Source organism: Danio rerio, chromosome 20 (assembly GCF_049306965.1).
Source record: "Danio rerio strain Tuebingen ecotype United States chromosome 20, GRCz12tu, whole genome shotgun sequence".
NCBI classification, from domain to species: Eukaryota; Metazoa; Chordata; class Actinopteri; order Cypriniformes; family Danionidae; genus Danio; species Danio rerio.
Genome location: NC_133195.1, coordinates 38,899,024 through 38,920,936, shown reverse-complemented (window position 1 = coordinate 38,920,936; position 21,913 = coordinate 38,899,024). Strand labels below are relative to the sequence as shown.

General features: G+C 35.3%; 1 protein-coding gene across 1 annotated transcript in view; it reads left to right on the top strand.

Annotated features, from left to right (window-relative positions):
* Window positions 1-21,913, top strand: part of adgrf6 (adhesion G protein-coupled receptor F6) — a 143,803-nt gene that overhangs the window by 53,126 nt on the left and 68,764 nt on the right. The window contains exons 121-166 of the mRNA XM_073933529.1: window positions 25-171; window positions 277-429; window positions 538-693; window positions 870-1,016; window positions 2,464-2,622; window positions 2,753-2,899; window positions 3,079-3,225; window positions 3,515-3,661; window positions 3,964-4,116; window positions 4,225-4,380; window positions 4,556-4,702; window positions 5,154-5,312; window positions 5,443-5,589; window positions 5,695-5,841; window positions 6,133-6,279; window positions 6,592-6,744; window positions 6,853-7,008; window positions 7,184-7,330; window positions 9,239-9,397; window positions 9,528-9,674; window positions 9,780-9,926; window positions 10,218-10,364; window positions 10,679-10,831; window positions 10,940-11,095; window positions 11,271-11,417; window positions 11,864-12,022; window positions 12,153-12,299; window positions 12,406-12,552; window positions 13,134-13,280; window positions 13,683-13,835; window positions 13,944-14,099; window positions 14,275-14,421; window positions 16,077-16,235; window positions 16,366-16,512; window positions 16,617-16,763; window positions 16,937-17,083; window positions 17,356-17,508; window positions 17,617-17,772; window positions 17,899-18,045; window positions 19,350-19,508; window positions 19,639-19,785; window positions 19,970-20,116; window positions 20,406-20,552; window positions 20,824-20,976; window positions 21,085-21,240; window positions 21,416-21,562. Coding sequence (XP_073789630.1) covers window positions 25-171; window positions 277-429; window positions 538-693; window positions 870-1,016; window positions 2,464-2,622; window positions 2,753-2,899; window positions 3,079-3,225; window positions 3,515-3,661; window positions 3,964-4,116; window positions 4,225-4,380; window positions 4,556-4,702; window positions 5,154-5,312; window positions 5,443-5,589; window positions 5,695-5,841; window positions 6,133-6,279; window positions 6,592-6,744; window positions 6,853-7,008; window positions 7,184-7,330; window positions 9,239-9,397; window positions 9,528-9,674; window positions 9,780-9,926; window positions 10,218-10,364; window positions 10,679-10,831; window positions 10,940-11,095; window positions 11,271-11,417; window positions 11,864-12,022; window positions 12,153-12,299; window positions 12,406-12,552; window positions 13,134-13,280; window positions 13,683-13,835; window positions 13,944-14,099; window positions 14,275-14,421; window positions 16,077-16,235; window positions 16,366-16,512; window positions 16,617-16,763; window positions 16,937-17,083; window positions 17,356-17,508; window positions 17,617-17,772; window positions 17,899-18,045; window positions 19,350-19,508; window positions 19,639-19,785; window positions 19,970-20,116; window positions 20,406-20,552; window positions 20,824-20,976; window positions 21,085-21,240; window positions 21,416-21,562 — 6,939 coding nt within the window. The remainder of the gene's footprint in view (window positions 1-24; window positions 172-276; window positions 430-537; window positions 694-869; window positions 1,017-2,463; window positions 2,623-2,752; window positions 2,900-3,078; window positions 3,226-3,514; window positions 3,662-3,963; window positions 4,117-4,224; window positions 4,381-4,555; window positions 4,703-5,153; window positions 5,313-5,442; window positions 5,590-5,694; window positions 5,842-6,132; window positions 6,280-6,591; window positions 6,745-6,852; window positions 7,009-7,183; window positions 7,331-9,238; window positions 9,398-9,527; window positions 9,675-9,779; window positions 9,927-10,217; window positions 10,365-10,678; window positions 10,832-10,939; window positions 11,096-11,270; window positions 11,418-11,863; window positions 12,023-12,152; window positions 12,300-12,405; window positions 12,553-13,133; window positions 13,281-13,682; window positions 13,836-13,943; window positions 14,100-14,274; window positions 14,422-16,076; window positions 16,236-16,365; window positions 16,513-16,616; window positions 16,764-16,936; window positions 17,084-17,355; window positions 17,509-17,616; window positions 17,773-17,898; window positions 18,046-19,349; window positions 19,509-19,638; window positions 19,786-19,969; window positions 20,117-20,405; window positions 20,553-20,823; window positions 20,977-21,084; window positions 21,241-21,415; window positions 21,563-21,913) is intronic.

The following is a 21,913-nucleotide window of genomic DNA, read 5'->3' as shown; positions in this document are numbered from 1 at the left end:
TTTCCATCTCTTCCCATAAAAAAGATGTGAATGAATGTCTAAAGTCACCTGAGGTCTGTGGTCCAAACTCTCATTGCATCAACTCAATTGGGAGTTTTAACTGTTCCTGCTTGAGTGCGTTTACTGTAACAGACCGAAATCAACCAGCCAGCAACAGTAACCCATGCAATGGTAAGTATGTAGATAATACATTTAAATACTGTGTTGTCCTCCTTGATCTTCATGCGTTTAAAAGGAATATTGATAATTTGTGGATTTTCTTCTCTTTTTCTACAGTGTCTCTGCCTTTGACTGAATATCTGATTGAAATTGAGATCAACAGCATTGATAGTAGGATCACTGATCAGCTGAGGACTCTTCTGATGAATTTCAGTTTGCCCTACACAATCAGTGACAGCACTAACATTACAGAAATCAACATCACTACTGGTATGATCTCTGTTTCTGCTTTTTGATGCTGTTTATCTAAAATTATACATCATGAATACTTCCATAAATGAAGATATGTGATGTTTGGATTCTTCTTCTGCTCTCCAGTGTGTTCTTTGAATGAAACGCGGTATCAGTGTAAATGTGAGGGTCTGTTTGTTTGGCCAAATGACACGTGTCACGCATACGAGGCCTGTGATGTCATCTCTAATGGTTCATGTACATGTATTAATGGCCTTCCAGCTGATGGACAGTTCTGCCAAGGTGAGACGATGACATCATTCTGCAACATCATCAGTTTTTCCCTCTAATAATTACTTTGTGTTTTTTCCCACATACAGGAGATGTCATTGTGTTTTAGTATTAGTGATGTCTCAGATTTTTTAACTTGTTCCTCTTTGCAATAATATTTGTTTACCTGCTACTTTTTGTTCCTGCAGTTCTTTCATCTAAATACGTGATTGACATTGATGTGAGATTCTTCGACTTGTTCCTGGTGGACTACTTACGAAATGTTGTCAGAAATATCAGCCTGCCTTTGACTCTGAGCAGCAGCACAAATATCACAGATATTGACATGAATACTGGTGAGAACAGAACTGTTCATCATGTCACATATTAAGGTGTAGGGCTGTCACTGACAAAAGATTGTCTTAGTCAACCAGTGGTTGTTTATTAAAGCCATTAGTCACCCAATTGCATGTTTAATAAAGTAATTTATTAGGCATACTTAAGCAAATATGGGGGAAATGATTTGAGCTTATCTGCTGAAAAAGAATGTCATTTGTAACATTGTACAGAAATATTATAAGAATAAGTGTTAATATTCGTCATTAAGAACTCACACGTACATAAAATGGAACTGACAAATTATATAATTAAGAATGTGTCTGGGGAGACAAAAAAATAGATAATTTATTAATAAAATAAAATGATAACATTCACACAAGTTACAACTTTTGAACTTGCTAAAAATAAAACTTACTGTTTGGTAAAGAAACTAAAACAAATTTATCACAAAGTCCAGCCTTGTAGCCCTACAGGGAAAGTCATATGAAAACAATAGAAACAAAATAGTAAAATATATTGTTATATTTTTGCAAGACAAACATATAAATAAACTAATTTAAACACAAATGAGTATAGAGCTAACAGAAAAGGCTTAAGAGAAATAATGTTGAAAACTCCAAACACAGTCCGTTTGAAGGACAAGCCTTAAAATTAAACAATCAATAATTTTCTTGTCGGCTTGTTCCCTTTATTAATCTAGGTTCATCACAGCAGAATGAACCGCCAACTTATCCAGCACATGTTTAACTCAACGGATGCCATTCCAGTTGCAACCCATCACCGGGAAAAAAATAAACATTGAATGAAAAATAAACAGCATTTCATTCAGAATCTTATAAATAAACTATACTATAGCCCAGGGGTCACCAATCTTGGTCGTGGAAGGCCGGTGTCCCTGCAGTGTTTTGCTTCAACTTGCCTCAACACATTCGCCTGAGTGTTTCAAGTATACCTAGTAAGACCTTGATTAGCTTGTTCAGGTGTGTCTGATTAGGTTTGGAGCTAAAATCTGCATGACACTGGCCCTCCAGGAACAATTTTAGTGAACCCTGCTATAGCCTATATAAAAAACACATATAAACAATATAGACAAACTAAAGCACTGTCTATGGACAATAATAACTGTGTGCTGCGTGGCGCGTTGCCGAGCAGCGCATCTGGTGTGCGACCCACTTATAAAAGCTCAGGTGCAAGCACTAAAATGCTTCTGTAAGCTACAAGCATTTTTTTCCAACTGGCAAAGCTTTTAAAACACACACAACTCTCAGCGCAAAAGCACTTCGGTGAATACGTACCTTGACTGCACCACTTGTCTATTTTTTTTTTTTTCGAACAATCGACCCACAAAAACTTAGTCTGACTATTAATTATTGGATGATTAGGGGGCAACTCTACTAAGATGAGTTTAGTTTCAGCAGAAATCCACAGATTGAACTCAAATAAATAAATCTCCTTGTTTTACAGTGTGTGGGTTGAATGGAACAGAATATGAGTGCAAGTGTGAGGTGGATCATGTTTGGCCCAGTAACACCTGCAAGGCCTTTCAGGTGTGTGATAGCATTGTGGGAAGCACTTGTGGATGCATTCAGGCTCTCCCTTCAGAGGGGTCACTTTGCCAGAGAGGTGAGAAATCCCATTAGATTTCATCTGTACTGAATGTAGTTTTAGTAACATGACCAGTATGAGTTTATTCAGTAACTCCTGATAGTTCAGAAACACTGTTTTTATGCAGTATCATCTTCCTGTTTTTCAGACATCAATGAATGTGAAGATGCAGCGTCAGTGTGTGGTCAATACTCAGACTGTACTAACAGGATTGGGGGTTACATGTGTTCCTGCTGGAATGGATTTAATGTCTCTAATAAAGACAGTCCTGTGAGCTTCAACAACTCTTGTCATGGTAAATATTATCAGCTAGGTTTGATTTCTGTTCAGATTTGTTTATTTTTCAGATTTTAGAGGTCTTTTATGTCAAAATTTAAATAGGTCATTTAAACCAATTAAAAATATGACATTACAAATAAAAAAAATATATAAAGATATGAGTTTGATATTTAATAAACCTTTTTTTCTCAATAGATATTGATGAATGTCTGTTCAGTCAACCTGTCTGTGGTCCATATTCCAACTGCACAAATGAAATAGGAAGTTACAATTGCTCATGTTTGGATGGTTTCACTGCAAGAAACTCAAATCTATCCATCAGCATCAATAACACATGTGAAGGTAAATACTGGAAATTAATTCTTAAATAATGTTGCAAGTTAGCAAAGCATACTTTTGCCATTTCATTTTTGTAACTATATTTTCTAAATAACTGTTAAGGAATCAACGATAACACGTTACTGCATGGTACCATTATTAAATTTTTAATATTCTGACGTTGTTTTTCATTCTCTAATTTAGAGTTTTGCATTTAAACATTCAGTAAAGTTATTTAATTTACTCTGATCATCACATCATAGCAATCATTCCTAATAACAACAATACTATTCCATCTGTTCCTTTAATATAGATGTGAATGAATGTCTAAAGTCATCAGAGGTCTGTGGTCCAAACTCTCATTGCATCAACTCAATTGGGAGTTTCAACTGTTCCTGCTTGAGTGCGTTTACTGTAACAGACCGAAATCAACCAGTCAGCAACAGTAACCCATGCAATGGTAAGTGCTGTATGTAGAACATCTAGATGCCTGTATATAAAGTATAGTCTGCTTGTGACACTAAAAAAATTAATGAACAAACAAATAAATAAATAAATCTATTATATGGTTTTGTGTGTTTTACATCTTCTCAGCTATAATAAAAGTTGCGTAAATACATAGAGCACTGTTTTTAAAAGTAGTTGTTAAATCCCGTTTGTCCAAACATTAGTGTTTGTTCATAATTATGAGTTATTTGCCTTGATTATCATACATATAAAGGAATAATGATCATTTGTGGATTTTCTTCTCTTTTTCTGCAGTGTCTCTGCCTCTGACTGAATATCTGATTGAAATTGAGATCAACAGCATTGATAGTAGGATCACTGATCAGCTGAGGACTCTTCTGATGAATTTCAGTTTGCCCTACACAATCAGTGACAGCACTAACATTACAGAAATTAACATCACTACTGGTATGATCTCTGTTTCTGCTTTGTGATGCTGTTTATCTAAAATTATACATCATGAATACTTCCATAAATGAAGATATGTGATGTTTGGACTCTTCTTCTGCTCTCCAGTGTGTTCTTTGAATGAAACGTGGTATCAGTGTAAATGTGAGGGTCTGTTTGTTTGGCCAAATGACACGTGTCATGCGTATGATGCCTGTGATGTCATCACTAATGGTTCATGCACGTGTATCAATGGCCTTCCAGCTGATGGACAGTTCTGCCAAGGTGAGACGATGACATCATCCTGCAACATCATCAGTTTCTCTCTATAATAATTACTTTGTGTTTTTCCCACATACAGGAGATGTTATTGTGTTTTAATATTAGTGATGTCTCAGATTTTTTAACTTTTTCCTCTTTGCAATAATATTTGTTTACCTGCTACTTTTTGTTCCTGCAGTTCTTTCATCTAAATACGTGGTTGACATTGATGTGAGATTCTTCGACTTGTTCCTGGTGGACTACTTACGAAATGTTGTCAGAAATATCAGCCTGCCTTTGACTCTGAGCAGCAGCACAAATATCACAGATATCGACATGAACACTGGTGAGAACAGAACTGTTTATCATGTTACGTATTAAGGTGTAGGGCTGTCTCTGATAAAAAAATTTTTCTTGTCAGCCAGTTGTTTTTTATTGAAGCCATTAGTCACCTTATCGCCCGTTTATTCCGTTTATTTTGAGTTCATTTTGTGCATTTACATGGAGGAGTAGGGGTGTCCTAATTGTCTTTAGCTTGAAGTCATAGGGCTAAGGGCAAGAGCTAGATAGCACTTGAAACTAAGATTTTCCACACTAGAAACTATGTGGCATGAAATGATCCACGTCAGAACTGAAAATTCTGTGCGACTGCCACAAGGGGACGTTATTCGGCAGTCGTGTCTAAATGTCGTGTGCAGCGGAAAGGCGGGTTTAGGGGGAAACTCTACTAAGATGAGTTTAGTTTCAGCAGAAATCCACAGATTGAACTCAAATAAATAAATCTCCTTGTTTTACAGTGTGTGGGTTAAATGGAACAGAATATGAGTGCAAGTGTGAGGTGGATCATGTTTGGCCCAGTAACACCTGCAAGGCCTATCAGGTGTGTGATAGCATTGTGGGAAGCACTTGTGGATGCATTCAGGCTCTCCCTTCAGAGGGGTCACTTTGCCAGAGAGGTGAGAAATCCCATTAGATTTCATCTGTACTGAATGTAGTTTTAGTAACATGACCAGTATGAGTTTATTCAGTGACTCCTGATAGTTTAGAAACACTGTTTTTATGCAGTATCATCTTCCTGTTTTTCAGACATCAATGAATGTGAAGATGCAGCGTCAGTGTGTGGTCAATACTCAGACTGTACTAACAGGATTGGGGGTTACATGTGTTCATGCTGGAATGGATTTAATGTCTCTAATAAAGACAGTCCTGTGAGCGTCAACAACTCTTGTCATGGTAAATATCATCAGCTGGAAAAATAAGCAATTTAAACCAATTAAATGTATGACTTTACAATTGAAATAGGATTTAAATAATTAATAAACCTTTTTTTCTCAATAGATATTAATGAATGTCTGTTCAGTCCACCGGTGTGTGGTCCATATTCCAACTGCACAAATGAATTAGGAAGTTACAATTGCTCATGTTTGAATGGTTTCACTGCCAGAAACTCAAGTCTCTCCATCAGCTATAATAACACATGTGAAGGTAAATTCTGGAAATTATTTCTTCTATAATCTGGGAATTTAGCAAAGCATACTTTTGCCTTTTTTCTCTTTTTGTAACAATAATTTCTTTATACCGGTAAAGAATTAATGATAACACTTTACTACATTATTCCATTATTAATGTTTTACTAATTTGATGTTGTTTTTCATTCTCTAATTTATAGTTTTGCATTCAAACATTCAGTAAATTTATTTAATTTACTCTGATCATCACATCATAACAATAATTTTTAATAACAACAATACTATTCCATCTGTTCCTTTAATAAAGATGTGAATGAATGTCTAAAGTCATCAGAGGTCTGTGGTCCAAACTCTCGTTGCAACAACTCCATTGGGAGTTTCAACTGTTCCTGCTTGAGTGCGTTTACTGTAACAGACCGAAATCAACCAGTCAGCAACAGTAACCCATGCAATGGTAAGTGCTGTATGCAGAACATCTAGAAGCCTGTATATAAAGTATAGTTTGCTTGTGACAATATTAAATAAATAAACAAACTGACAAATAAGTAAATAAATAAAGAAATCTATTATATGGTTTTGTGTGTGTTTTACATCTTCAGCTCTGATAAAAGTTGCGTAAATAAAAGAGCACTGTTTTAAAAAGTAGTTGTTAAATCCTGTTGGTCCAAACATTTTTGTTTGTTCATAATTGTGTGTTATTTGCCCTGATTATCATACATGTAAAGGAATATTAATCATTTGTGGATTTTCTTCTCTTTTTCTACAGTGTCTCTGCCTCTGACTGAATATCTGATTGAAATTGAGATCAACAGCATTGATAGTAGGATCACTGATCAGCTGAGGACTCTTCTGATGAATTTCAGTTTGCCCTACACAATCAGTGACAGCACTAACATTACAGAAATCAACATCACTACTGGTATGATCTCTGTTTCTGCTTTGTGATGCTGTTTATCTAAAATTATACATCATGAATACTTCCATAAATGAAGATATGTGATGTTTGAACTCCTCTTCTGTTCTCCAGTGTGTTCTTTGAATGAAACGCGGTATCAGTGTAAATGTGAGGGTCTGTTTGTTTGGCCAAATGACACGTGTCATGCAAATGATGCCTGTGATGTCATCACTAATGGTTCATGCACATGTATCAATGGCCTTCCAGCTGATGGACAGTTCTGCCAAGGTGAGACGATGACATCATCCTGCAAAATCATCAGTTTCCCCCTCTAATAATTACTTTGTGTTTTTCCCACATACAGGAGATGTCATTGTGTTTTAATATTAGTGATGTCTCAGATTTTTTAACTTTTTCCTCTTTGCAATAATATTTGTTTACCTGCTACTTTTTGTTCCTGCAGTTCTTTCATCTAAATACGTGATTGACATTGATGTGAGATTCTTCGACTTGTTCCTGGTGGACTACTTACGAAATGTTGTCAGAAATATCAGCCTGCCTTTGACTCTGAGCAGCAGCACAAACATCACAGATATCGACATGAACACTGGTGAGAACAGAACTGTTCATCGTGTTATATATTAAGGTGTAGGGCTGTCACTGACAAAAAATTTTCTTAGTCGACCAGTAGTCGTTTTTTTCAATTAATTCATTAGGCATATTTAAGCAATTTTGTGGGAAACACTTTGAGTTCATAGACTGAGAAAGAATTTAATTTGTCATTTTTTTTTTTACATTGTACCGAAAAAATATAATAATAAGTGTTAATATTCAACATTAAGAAATTACATAAAACAGCACCAACAAATTTTGTAGTTATGAATGTGTCTGAGAAAAAACAACATGAATCTTTAAGGATATTAAGAATTTATTAATAAAATAAAATGACAACATTCACACAAATTACAACTTATGAACCTGTTAAAAATAAAGCACACCGTTTGATATTGAACACACCCCAATCCCAATTCTACCCCTTAACCTTTCCCCTCACCCCTACCTCTCATTTTGCGCATTTAAGTGAAGCAGTAGGGGTAACCTAATTCTCTTTAGCTTAAAAGCGTAAGGCTAAGGGTAAGATATAGTAAGCAGTTGAAACCGAGATTTTCCATACTAAAAAACCAAGGTGTATAATATTTTACAGAATACAGCTTTTACATCGGCAACATGGCTGCAAACACGTACAAGAAAATGCGCAAATAACAAGAAAACAATACAAACTAAATAGTCAAAGATCTTTTCTTTGCTATGAAATATTGGTAAGTCAAATATATAAATCTATCTCTAAGAGGCTCTATCAAGCCTCTTCAGCTGCTCCAGAACGCAGCAGCACGAGTGGTCTTCAATGAACCTAAACGAGCACATGTCACTCCGCTGCTAGTCCGTTTGCACTGGCTGCCAGTTGCTGCTCGCATCAAATTCAAAGCTCTGATGTTTGCCTGCAAAGTGACTTCTGGCCTTGCTCCTTCTTATCTGCTCTCACTTCTGCAGATCTATGTGCCCTCCAGAAACTTGCGTTCTGTGAATGAACGTCGCCTCGTGGTTCCATCCCAAAGAGGGAAGAAATCACTTTCGCAAACGCTCACGCTCAATCTGCCCAATTGGTGGAATGAACTCCCTAACTGCATCAGAACAGCAGAGTCACTCTCTATTTTCAAGAAACGAATAAAAACTCAACTATTTAGTCTCCACTACACTTCCTAATCTGCAATTGCCTCTCTGAATATCACACTAACTGTACCCAAAAAAAAAAAAAACCTATTACTACTAATACTTCCCTTCTTAGACTTTACAGACCTAAAACTTGCCTATAGCACTTATTCATTGTTGCTCTTAGTTGTGTAAATTGCTTCCTTGTCCTCATTTGTAAGTCGCTTTGGATAAAAGCGTCTGCTAAATGACTAAATGTAAATGTAAATAAATAAACTAATTTAAACACAACAAATATAAAGCAAACTTAAAAGGCTTCAGAGAAATATTGTTGAAAACTGCAAACACAGTCAGTCTGAAGGACGAGCCTTAAAATTAAACATTGAATAAAAGAAAGCGTTTCATCGAGAAGCTCTCAAATAAATATGGCATAGCCTATGTTAAAAAACAAATAAAGTAAACAATTTAGGCGAACTAAAAGACTGTTTATAGACAATAGTAACTGCTGCAAAGCCTAAGCATGAGCCTTCAAAAAAATGAATGAAAAATAAATGTATTCAATTATTTAAAGCTTTTAAAACACACACAGCTCTCAGCACAAAAACTCTTTTGATCAACACGCACCCTGACTGCACCACTTGTCTATTTTTTTCTTGCGAACAACAAACCAACAAAAATGCAATCGACAAAAAAAAATATCTGGTTGACAAATAATTAGTGGATTATTAGGGGGAAACTCTAAGATGAGTTTAGTTTTAGGAGAAATCCACAGATTGAACACAAATAAATAAATCTCCTTGTTTTACAGTATGTGGGTTGAATGGAACAGAATATGAGTGCAAGTGTGAGGTGGATCATGTTTGGCCCAGTAACACCTGCAAGGCCTATCAGGTGTGTGATAGCATTGTGGGAAGCACTTGTGGATGCATTCAGGCTCTTCCTTCAGAGGGGTCACTTTGCCAGAGAGGTGAGAAATCCCATTAGATTTCATCTGTACTGAATGTAGTTTTAGTAACATGACCAGTATGAGTTTATTCAGTGACTCCTGATAGTTTAGAAACACTGTTTTTATGCAGTATCATCTTCCTGTTTTTCAGACATCAATGAATGTGAAGATGCAGCGTCAGTGTGTGGTCAATACTCAGACTGTACTAATAGGATTGGGGGTTACATGTGTTCATGCTGGAATGGATTTAATGTCTCTAATAAAGACAGTCCTGTGAGCGTCAACAACTCTTGTCATGGTAAATATCATCAGCTGGAAAAATAAGCAATTTAAACCAATTAAATGTATGACTTTACAATTGAAATAGGATTTAAATAATTAATAAATCTTTTTTTCTCAATAGATATTGATGAATGTCTGTTCAGTCCACCGGTCTGTGGTCCATATTCCAACTGCACAAATGAATTAGGAAGTTACAATTGCTCATGTTTGGATGGTTTCACTGCCAGAAACTCAAGTCTCTCCATCAGCTATAATAACACATGTGAAGGTAAATTCTGGAAATTATTTCTTATATAATCTGGGAATTTAGCAAAGCATACTTTTGCCTTTTTTCTCTTTTTGTAACAATAATTTCTTTATACCGGTAAAGAATTAATGATAACACTTTACTACATTATTCCATTATTAATGTTTTACTAATTTGATGTTGTTTTTCATTCTCTAATTTATAGTTTTGCATTCAAACATTCAGTAAATTTATTTAATTTACTCTGATCATCACATCATAACAATAATTTTTAATAACAACAATACTATTCCATCTGTTCCTTTAATAAAGATGTGAATGAATGTCTAAAGTCATCAGAGGTCTGTGGTCCAAACTCTCATTGCAACAACTCCATTGGGAGTTTCAACTGTTCCTGCTTGAGTGCGTTTACTGTAACAGACCGAAATCAACCAGTCAGCAACAGTAACCCATGCAATGGTAAGTGCTGGATGTAGAAAATTTTAGAAGCCTGTATATAAAGTATACTTTGCTTGTGACAATATAAAATAAATAAACAAACTGACAAATAAGTAAATAAATAAAGAAATCTATTATATGGTTTTGTGTGTGTTTTTACATCTTCAGCTCTGATAAAAGTTGTGTAAATAAAAGAGCACTGTTTTAAAAAGTAGTTGTTAAATCCTGTTGGTCCAAACATTTTTGTTTGTTCATAATTGTGTGTTATTTGCCCTGATTATCATACATGTAAAGGAATATTGATCCTTTGTGGATTTTCTTCTCTTTTTCTTCAGTGTCTCTGCCTCTGACTGAATATCTGATTGAAATTGAGATCAACAGCATTGATAGTAGGATCACTGATCAGCTGAGGACTCTTCTGATGAATTTCAGTTTGCCCTACACAATCAGTGACAGCACTAACATTACAGAAATCAACATCACTACTGGTATGATCTCTGTTTCTGCTTTGTGATGCTGTTTATCTAAAATTATACATCATGAATACTTCCATAAATGAAGATATGTAATGTTTGGACTCTTCTTCTGTTCTCCAGTGTGTTCTTTGAATGAAACCCAGTATCAGTGTAAATGTGAGGGTCTGTTTGTTTGGCCAAATGACACGTGTCATGCATATGATGCCTGTGATGTCATCACTAATGGTTCATGTACATGTATCAATGGCCTTCCAGCTGATGGACAGTTCTGCCAAGGTGAGACGATGACATCATTCTGCAACATCATCAGTTTCTCTCTATAATAATTACTTTGTGTTTTTCCTATATACAGGAGATGTTATTGTGTTTTTATATTAGTGATGTCTCAGATTTTTTAACTTTTTCCTCTTTGCAATAATATTTGTTTACCTGCTACTTTTTGTTCCTGCAGTTCTTTCATCTAAATATGTGATTGACATTGATGTGAGATTCTTCGACTTGTTCCTGGTGGACTACTTACGAAATGTTGTCAGAAATATCAGCCTGCCTTTGACTCTGAGCAGCAACACAAATATCACAGATATCGACATGAACACTGGTAAGAACAGAACTGTTCATCATGTTACGTATTAAGGTGTAGGTCTCTGATAAAAAAAATTTCTTGTCAACCAGTTGTCTTTTATTGAAGCCATTAGTCACCTTATCGCCCGTTTATTCCGTTTATTTTGAGTTCATTTTGTGCATTTACATGGAGGAGTAGGGGTGTCCTAATTGTCTTTAGCTTGAAGTCATAGGGCTAAGGGCAAGAGCTAGATAGCACTTGAAACTAAGATTTTCCACACTAGAAACTATGTGGCCTGAAATGATCCACGTCAGAACTGAAAATTCTGTGCGACTGCCACAAGGGGACGTTATTCGGCAGTCGTGTCTAAATGTCGTGTGCAGCGGAAAGGCGGCTTTAGGGGGAAACTGTACTAAGATGAGTTTAGTTTCAGCAGAAATCCACAGATTGAGCACAAATAAATAAATCTCCTTGTTTTACAGTGTGTGGGTTGAATGGAACAGAATATGAGTGCAAGTGTGAGGTGGATCATGTTTGGCCTAGTAACACCTGCAAGGCCTTTCAGGTGTGTGATAGCATTGTGGGAAGCACTTGTGGATGCATTCAGGCTCTCCCTTCAGAGGGGTCACTTTGCCAGAGAGGTGAGAAATCCCACTAGATTTCATCTGTACTGAATGTAGTTTTAGTAACATGACCAGTATGAGTTTATTCAGTAACTCCTGATAGTTCAGAAACACTGTTTTTATGCAGTATCATCTTCCTGTTTTTCAGACATCAATGAATGTGAAGATGCAGCGTCAGTGTGTGGTCAATACTCAGACTGTACTAACAGCATTGGGGGTTACATGTGTTCATGCTGGAATGGATTTAATGTCTCTAATAAAGACAGTCCTGTGAGCGTCAACAACTCTTGTCATGGTAAATATCATCAGCTGGAAAAATAAGCAATTTAAACCAAGTAAATGTATGACTTTACAATTAAAATAGGATTTATATAATTAATAAACATTTTTTTTCTCAATAGATATTGATGAATGTCTGTTCAGTCCACCTGTCTGTGGTCCATATTCCAACTGCACAAATGAATTAGGAAGTTACAATTGCTCATGTTTGGATGGTTTCACTGCCAGAAACTCAAGTCTCTCCATCAGCATTAATAACACATGTGAAGGTAAATTCTGGAAATTAATTCTTATATAATCCGGGAAGCTTGCAAAGCATATTTCTTACTAATTGTTAATTTTACTGAATTTCTTTACGATCTTTTATCTGTATAACTGTAACACTTACTATATGGTTCCATTAGTTACTGTTAGGTAATTTATTTACAAACAAGAACAACGAATTAACAGTACATTTTTAGCATTTCTGAAAGTGAAGTTGTTCATTGTTATATTGTGTAGACTCAATGAAATAGCTAATGCTATCAAGTACAACTTTGTATTTTAATAAAACATTAGTATCTTTAATTATGATTATCAATGTTGTACAGGTATTGTTGTGTTGGTACTGTAAATACTTTGAATAACATTAACTGATGAAGTCTTATTGTAACGTGTGACCAAAAGAACTTTTATATGTGGTTTGTTGCATTAATTACAGTTAACATTAGCATGGAATGTGTAATTTTTTTCATTCTGTACTTAATTGTTTTCAACACTTACATTTAGTTATTTAAATTACTCTGATCATCTAATCATAGCAATAATTCCTAAAAGCAACAATATTTTTTATCTCTTCCTTTAAAAAAAGATGTGAATGAATGTCTAAAGTCATCAGAGGTCTGTGGTCCAAACTCTCATTGCATCAACTCAATTGGGAGTTTCAACTGTTCCTGCTTGAGTGCGTTTACTGTAACAGACCGAAATCAACCAGCCAGCAACAGTAACCCATGCAATGGTAAGTGCTGTATGTAGAAAATCATTTCAGTGTGTACAAGGCTGTATTTTACCCTTTGGCAAGAAGCCTGTTTGTGGAGCATTGTCTGCTTGAACTTGTTACAGTGTTATACATTGTCCTGGCTAAGTAAACTATTTTAAACTGGATTTTTATTTTAAGATAATGTGAAACAAAATGAAAATTCATTCTATTATATGGCATTGTGTGTATTTCTGTTCTTTATATTTTCAGTTATGGTAAATGTTACTTAAATATGTGGAAAAGTTTTTAAAAATGCAGTTGTGTTAAATCTTGTTGATACAAACATCATAGTCTATACATAATTGTGTGTTATTTGCCTTGATGATCATGCATGTAAAAGGAATATTGATAATTTGTGGATTTTCTTCTCTTTTTCTACAGTGTCTCTGCCTCTGACTGAATATCTGATTGAAATTGAGATCAACAGCATTGATAGTAGGATTACTGATCAGCTGAGGACTCTTCTGATGAATTTCAGTTTGCCCTACACAATCAGTGACAGCACTAACATTACAGAAATCAACATCACTACTGGTATGATCTCTGTTTCTGCTTTGTGATGCTGTTTATCTAAAATTATACATCATGAATACTTCCATAAATGAAGATATGTGATGTTTGGACTCTTCTTCTGCTCTCCAGTGTGTTCTTTGAATGAAACGCGGTATCAGTGTAAATGTGAGGGTCTGTTTGCTTGGCCAAATGACACGTGTCATGCATATGATGCCTGTGATGTCATCACTAATGGTTCATGCACATGTATCAATGGCCTTCCAGCTAATGGACAGTTCTGCCAAGGTGAGACGATGACATCATTCTGCAACATCATCAGTTTCTTTCTCTCATTATTACTTTGTGTTTTTCTTATATACAGGAGATGTTATTGTGTTTTTATATTAGTGATGTCTCAGATTTTTTAACTTGTTCCTCTTTGCAATAATATTTGTTTACCTGCTACTTTTTGTTCCTGCAGTTCTTTCATCTAAATACGTGATTGACATTGATGTGAGATTCTTCGACTTGTTCCTGGTGGACTACTTACGAAATGTTGTCAGAAATATCAGCCTGCCTTTGACTCTGAGCAGCAGCACAAACATCACAGATATCGACATGAACACTGGTGAGAACAGAACTGTTCATCATGTTACATATTAAGGTGTAGGGCTGACACTGACAAAAGATTGTTTTAGTCGACCAGTAGTCTTTTATTGAAGCCTTTAGTCACCTTATGCCTAATGAATTAATTGAATAAACGGGCGATATTTAAACACTTTTGGGGGAAACATTTTGAGTCCACGGGCTGAGAAAGTATGTAATTTGTCATTTTTTTTACATTGTACTGAAATAAAATAAAAGCAACAACAAATTCTTTTATTATGAATGTGTCTAAGAAAAAAACAACAACATGAATCTTTAAGAATATTCAGAATTTATTATTAAAATAAAATGACAACATTCACACTAATGAAACTTATGAACTTGTAAAAAATAAAGCACACCGTTTGATATAGAACAAGGCCCAATCCCAATTCTACCCCTCAGCCCTGGGGTAGGGAACCTATGGCTCGGGAAGCATGTGTGGCTTTTTGACCAAAAAATGTGGCTCTCCAGCTGTCTCTCTTCAATATTATTATAAAGTTAAAAAAATTATAACTATCACTAGAACACATTTTTCTATTGAAAATACAATTACAATTCCATTTTTATTGTATTTTTTACTGCAAAATTAATAAGAACTCAGTTTAAAATAAAATGACTTTTTAACCAAAGCGTGTGTGTGGCGCTATGGATTAACTTGAATGATGACACCAATAAAGGGCAAGAAACTTAAATTTCTATGGCACCTTGGCACATAGATTCAAACAACATTAATGAGTGATATATAGATTTATACATACACCAAATGGTCTCCCCTAAAATTTAATTTGCCAAAAAATCTGAAGTGTCTCTTTTCTGTAAAAAGGTTCCCAACCCCTGCCTTAGACTTTCCCCCTACCCATACCCCTCATTTTGCGCATTCACATGAAGGAGTAGGGGTGTCCTTATTCTCTTTAGCTTGAAAGCATAGGGCTAAGGGCAAGGGCTAGATAGGACTTGAAAATGAGATTTTCCATACTAGAAAAAAGGTGTATGAAAGTTTCAAAGAAAACAGCTGCTACAACGGCAACATTGCTGCAAACCGAACTAGAAAATGCGCAAATAGCAAGAAAAAAATACAACTAATTAGTTAAAAACAGTTTATACTGTTATAACAACAAATATAAAGCAAACTGAAAAGGCTTCAGAGAAATAATGTTGAAAACGGCAAACACAGTCAGTCTGAAGGATGAGCCTTAAAATTGCACATTGAATGAAAGAAAGCGTTTCATCCAGAAGCTCTCAAATAAATATGGCATAGCCTATATTAAAAAACAAATAAAGTAAACAATATAGGCGAACTAAAACACTGTTTATAGACAATAACAACTGCTGCTAAGCCTAAGCATGAGCCTTCAAAAAAATGAATAAAAAATAAATATATTCAATTATTTAAAGCTTTTAAAACACACACAGCTCTCAGCACAAAAACTCTTTTGATGGACACGCACCCTGACTGCACCACTTGACTATTTTTTTCCTGCGAACAACAAACCAACAAAAATGCAATCGACAAAAAAAAATATCTGGTTGACAAATAATTAGTGGATTATTAGGGGGAAAGTCTACTAAGATGAGTTTAGTTTTAGCAGAAATCCACAGATTGAGCACAAATAAATAAATCTCCTTGTTTTACAGTGTGTGGGTTAAATGGAACAGAATATGAGTGCAAGTGTGAGGTGGATCATGTTTGGTCCAGTAACACCTGCAAGGCCTATCAGGTGTGTGATAGCATTGTGGGAAGCACTTGTGGATGCATTCAGGCTCTCCCTTCAGAGGGGTCACTTTGCCAGAGAGGTGAGAAATCCCATTAGATTTCATCTGTACTGAATGTAGTTTTAGTAACATGACCAGTATGAGTTTATTCAGTAACTCCTGATAGTTCAGAAACACTGTTTTAATGCAGTATCATCTTCCTGTTTTTCAGACACCAATGAATGTGAAAATGCAGCGTCAGTGTGTGGTCAATACTCAGACTGTACTAACAGCATTGGGGGTTACCTGTGTTCATGCTGGAATGGATTTAATATCTCTAATAAAGACAGTCCTGTGAGCGTCAACAACTCTTGTCATGGTAAATATCATCAGCTGGAAAAATAAGCAATTTAAACCAATTAAATGTATGACATTACAATTGAAATAGGATTTAAATAATTAATAAACTTTTTTTCTCAATAGATAAAGATGAATGTCTGTTCAGTCCACCGGTCTGTGGTCCATATTCCAACTGCACAAATAAATTAGGAAGTTACAATTGCTCATGTTTGGATGGTTTCACTGCCAGAAACTCAAGTCTCTCCATCAGCAATAATAACACATGTGAAGGTAAATTCTGGAAATTATTTGTTATATAATCTGGGAATTTAGCAAAGCATACTTTTGCCTTTTTTCTCTTTTTGTAACAATAATTTCTTAATACCGGTAAAGAATTAATGATAACACTTTACTACATTATTCCATTATTAATGTTATACTATTCCATCTGTTCCTTTAATAAGATGTGAATGAATGTCTAAAGTCATCAGAGGTCTGTGGTCCAAACTCTCATTGCAACAACTCCATTGGGAGTTTCAACTGTTCCTGCTTGAGTGCGTTTACTGTAACAGACCGAAATCAACCAGTCAGCAACAGTAACCCATGCAATGGTAAGTGCTGTATGTAGAAAATTCTAGAAAAGTGTAAATGGAACATTGACTGCTTAAAACAAAGAAATCTATTATATGGTTTTGTGTGTGTTTTTACATCTTCAGCTCTGATAAAAGTTGTGTAAATAAAAGAGCACTGTTTTAAAAAGTAGTTGTTAAATCCTGTTGGTCCAAACATTTTTGTTTGTTCATAATTGTGTGTTATTTGCCCTGATTATCATGCATGTAAAGGAATATTGATCATTTGTGGATTTTCTTCTCTTTTTCTACAGTGTCTCTGCCTCTGACTGAATATCTGATTGAAATTGAGATCAACAGCATTGATAGTAGGATCACTGATCAGCTGAGGACTCTTCTGATGAATTTCAGTTTGCCCTACACAATCAGTGACAGCACTAACATTACAGAAATCAACATCACTACTGGTATGATCTCTGTTTCTGCTTTGTGATGCTGTTTATCTAAAATTATACATCATGAATACTTCCATAAATGAAGATATGTGATGTTTGGACTCTTCTTCTGCTCTCCAGTGTGTTCTTTGAATGAAACGCGGTATCAGTGTAAATGTGAGGGTCTGTTTGCTTGGCCAAATGACACGTGTCATGCATATGATGCCTGTGATGTCATCACTAATGGTTCATGTACATGTATCAATGGCCTTCCAGCTGATGGACAGTTCTGCCAAGGTGAGTTGATGACATCATTCTGCAACATCATCAGTTTTTTTCTCTAATTGTTACTTTGTGTTTTTCCTATATACAGGAGATGTTATTGTGTTTTAATATTAGTGATGCTACTTTTTGTTTCTGCAGTTCTTTCATCTAAATACGTGATTGACATTGATGTGAGATTCTTCGACTTGTACCTGGTGGACTACTTACGAAATGTTGTCAGAAATATCAGCCTGCCTTTGACTCTGAGCAGCAGCACAAACATCACAGATATCGACATGAATACTGGTGAGAACAGAACTGTTCATCATGTTACATATTAAGGTGTAGGGCTGTCACTGACAAAAGATTGTCTTAGTCGACCAGTAGTCTTTTATTGAAGCCATTAGTCACCTTATCGCCCGTTTTTTCAATTAATCCATTAGGCATATTTAAGCGATTTTGTGGGAAACATTTTGAGTTCATGGACTGAGAAAGAATTTAATTTGTCTTTTTTTACATTAGACTGAAAAAAATTAATAATAAGTGTTAATATTCAACATTAAGAAATTGCGCACATAAAACTGCACCAACAAATTTTGTAGTTATGAATGTGTCTGAGAAAAAACAACATGAATCTTTAGGGATATTCAGAATTTATTAATAAAATAAAATGACAACATTCACACAAATTACAACTTATGAACCTGTTAAAAATAAAGCACACCGTTTGATATAGAACACGGCCCAATCCCAATTACACCTCTTAAACTTTCCCCTTACCCATACCCCTAATTTTGCGCATTTATGAGAAGGAGTAGGGGTGTCCTCACTCTCTTTAGCTTTAAAAGGTAGGGCTAAGGGCAAGGGCTAGATAGTACTTAAAACTGAGATTTTCCAAACTAGAAACCAAGTGGTATGAAAGTTTCACAGAATACAGCTGCTACATCGGCAACATGACTGCAAACACGAACCATAAAATTTGCAAATAACAAGAAAACAATGCAATCTAAATAGGAAAAAACAGTCTTTTCTTTGCTATGAAATATTGGTAAGTCAAATATATAAATAAACTAATTTAAACACAACAAATATAAAACAAACTGAAAAGGCTTCAGAGAAATAATGTTGAAAACTGCAAACACAGTCAGTCTGAAGGACGAGCCTTAAAATTAAACATTGAATGAAAGAAAGCGTTTCAGCCAGAAGCTCTCAAATAAAATGTGGCATAGCCTATAATAAAAAACAAATAAAGTAAACAATATAGGCGAACTAAAACACTGTTTATAGACAATAGTAACTGCTGCAAAGCCTATGCATGAGCCTTCAAAAAAATGAATGAAAAATATATATTTTTTTTCAATTATTCATAGTTTTTAAAACACACACAGCTCTCAGCACAAAAACTCTTTTGATGGACACGCACCCTGACTGCACCACTTGTCTATTTTTTTCTTGCGAACAACAAACCAACAAAAATGCAATCGACAAAAAAAAATATCTGGTTGACAAATAATTAGTGGGTTATTCGGGGGAAACTCTACTAAGATGAGTTTAGTTTTAGCAGAAATCCACAGATTGACCACAAATAAATAAATCTCCTTGTTTTACAGTGTGTGGGTTGAATGGAACAGAATATGAGTGCAAGTGTGAGGTGGATCATGTTTGGCCCAGTAACACCTGCAAGGCCTTTCAGGTGTGTGATAGCATTGTGGGAAGCACTTGTGGATGCATTCAGGCTCTCCCTTCAGAGGGGTCACTTTGCCAGAGAGGTGAGAAATCCCATTAGATTTCATCTGTACTGAATGTAGTTTTAGTAACATGACCAGTATGAGTTTATTCAGTAACTCCTGATAGTTCAGAAACACTGTTTTTATACAGTATCATCTTCCTGTTTTTCAGACATCAATGAATGTGAAGATGCAGCGTCAGTGTGTGGTCAATACTCAGACTGTACTAACAGGATTGGGGGTTACATGTGTTCATGCTGGAATGGATTTAATGTCTCTAATGAAGACAGTCCTGTGAGCGTCAACAACTCTTGTCATGGTGAATATTGTCAGCTGGTTTTAATTTTTATTCCAACTTTTTATTTTATTTTTTCAGATTTTAGAGGTCTTTTATGTCTAAATTAAAATAGGTCATTTAAATCAATTAAAAGTATGACATTACAAATAAAATATGATATAAAAATATGAGTATGATAATTAATAAACATTTTTATTCTCAATAGATAAAGATGAATGTCTGTTCAGTCCACCGGTCTGTGGTCCATATTCCAACTGCACAAATAAATTAGGAAGTTACAATTGCTCATGTTTGGATGGTTTCACTGCCAGAAACTCAAGTCTCTCCATCAGCAATAATAACACATGTGAAGGTAAATTCTGGAAATTATTTCTTATATAATCTGGGAATTTAGCAAAGCATACTTTTGCCTTTTTTCTCTTTTTGTAACAATATTTTTTAATACCGGTAAAGAATTAATGATAACACTTTACTAAATTGTTCCTTTATTAATGTTTTAATAATTTGACGTTGTTTTTCATTCTCTAATTTATAGTTTTGCATTTAAACATTCAGTAAAGTTATTTAATTTACTCTGATCATCACATCATAGCAATCATTCCTAATAACAACAATACTATTCCATCTGTTCCTTTAATAAGATGTCAATGAATGTCTAAAGTCATCAGAGGTCTGTGGTCCAAATTCTCGTTGCAACAACTCCATTGGAAGTTTCAACTGTTCCTGCTTGAGTGCGTTTACTGTAACAGACCGAAATCAACCAGTCAGCAACAGTAACCCATGCAATGGTAAGTGCTGAATGTAGAAAATTATAGAGAAGTGTAAATGGAGTATTGACTGCTTGAAAGAAAGTAATCTATTAAACGGTTCTGTGTGTGTTTTTACATCTTCAGCTCTGATAAAAGTTGTGTAAATAAAAGAGCACTGTTTTAAAAGTAGTTGTTAAATCGTGTTGGTCCAAACATTTTTGTTTGTTCATAATTGTGTGTTATTTGCCTTGATAATCATACATGTAAAGGAATATTGATCCTTTGTGGGTTTTCTTCTCTTTTTCTACAGTGTCTCTGCCTCTGACTGAATATCTGATTGAAATTGAGATCAACAGCATTGATAGTAGGATCACTGATCAGCTGAGGACTCTTCTGATGAATTTCAGTTTGCCCTACACAATCAGTGACAGCACTAACATTACAGAAATCAACATCACTACTGGTATGATCTCTGTTTCTGCTTTGTGATGCTGTTTATCTGAAATTATACATCATGAATACTTCCATAAATGAAGATATGTAATGTTTGGACTCTTCTTCTGTTCTCCAGTGTGTTCTTTGAATGAAACGCGGTATCAGTGTAAATGTGAGGGTCTGTTTGTTTGGCCAAATGACACGTGTCACGCATACGATGCCTGTGATGTCATCACTAATGGTTCATGTACATGTATCAATGGCCTTCCAGCTGATGGACAGTTCTGCCAAGGTGAGACGATGACATCATTCTGCAACATCATCAGTTTCTCTCTATAATAATTACTTTGTGTTTTTCCTATATACAGGAGATGTTATTGTGTTTTTATATTAGTGATGTCTCAGATTTTTTAACTTTTTCCTCTTTGCAATAATATTTGTTTACCTGCTACTTTTTGTTCCTGCAGTTCTTTCATCTAAATATGTGATTGACATTGATGTGAGATTCTTCGACTTGTTCCTGGTGGACTACTTACGAAATGTTGTCAGAAATATCAGCCTGCCTTTGACTCTGAGCAGCAACACAAATATCACAGATATCGACATGAACACTGGTAAGAACAGAACTGTTCATCATGTTACGTATTAAGGTGTAGGTCTCTGATAAAAAAAATTTCTTGTCAACCAGTTGTCTTTTATTGAAGCCATTAGTCACCTTATCGCCCGTTTATTCCGTTTATTTTGAGTTCATTTTGTGCATTTACATGGAGGAGTAGGGGTGTCCTAATTGTCTTTAGCTTGAAGTCATAGGGCTAAGGGCAAGAGCTAGATAGCACTTGAAACTAAGATTTTCCACACTAGAAACTATGTGGCCTGAAATGATCCACGTCAGAACTGAAAATTCTGTGCGACTGCCACAAGGGGACGTTATTCGGCAGTCGTGTCTAAATGTCGTGTGCAGCGGA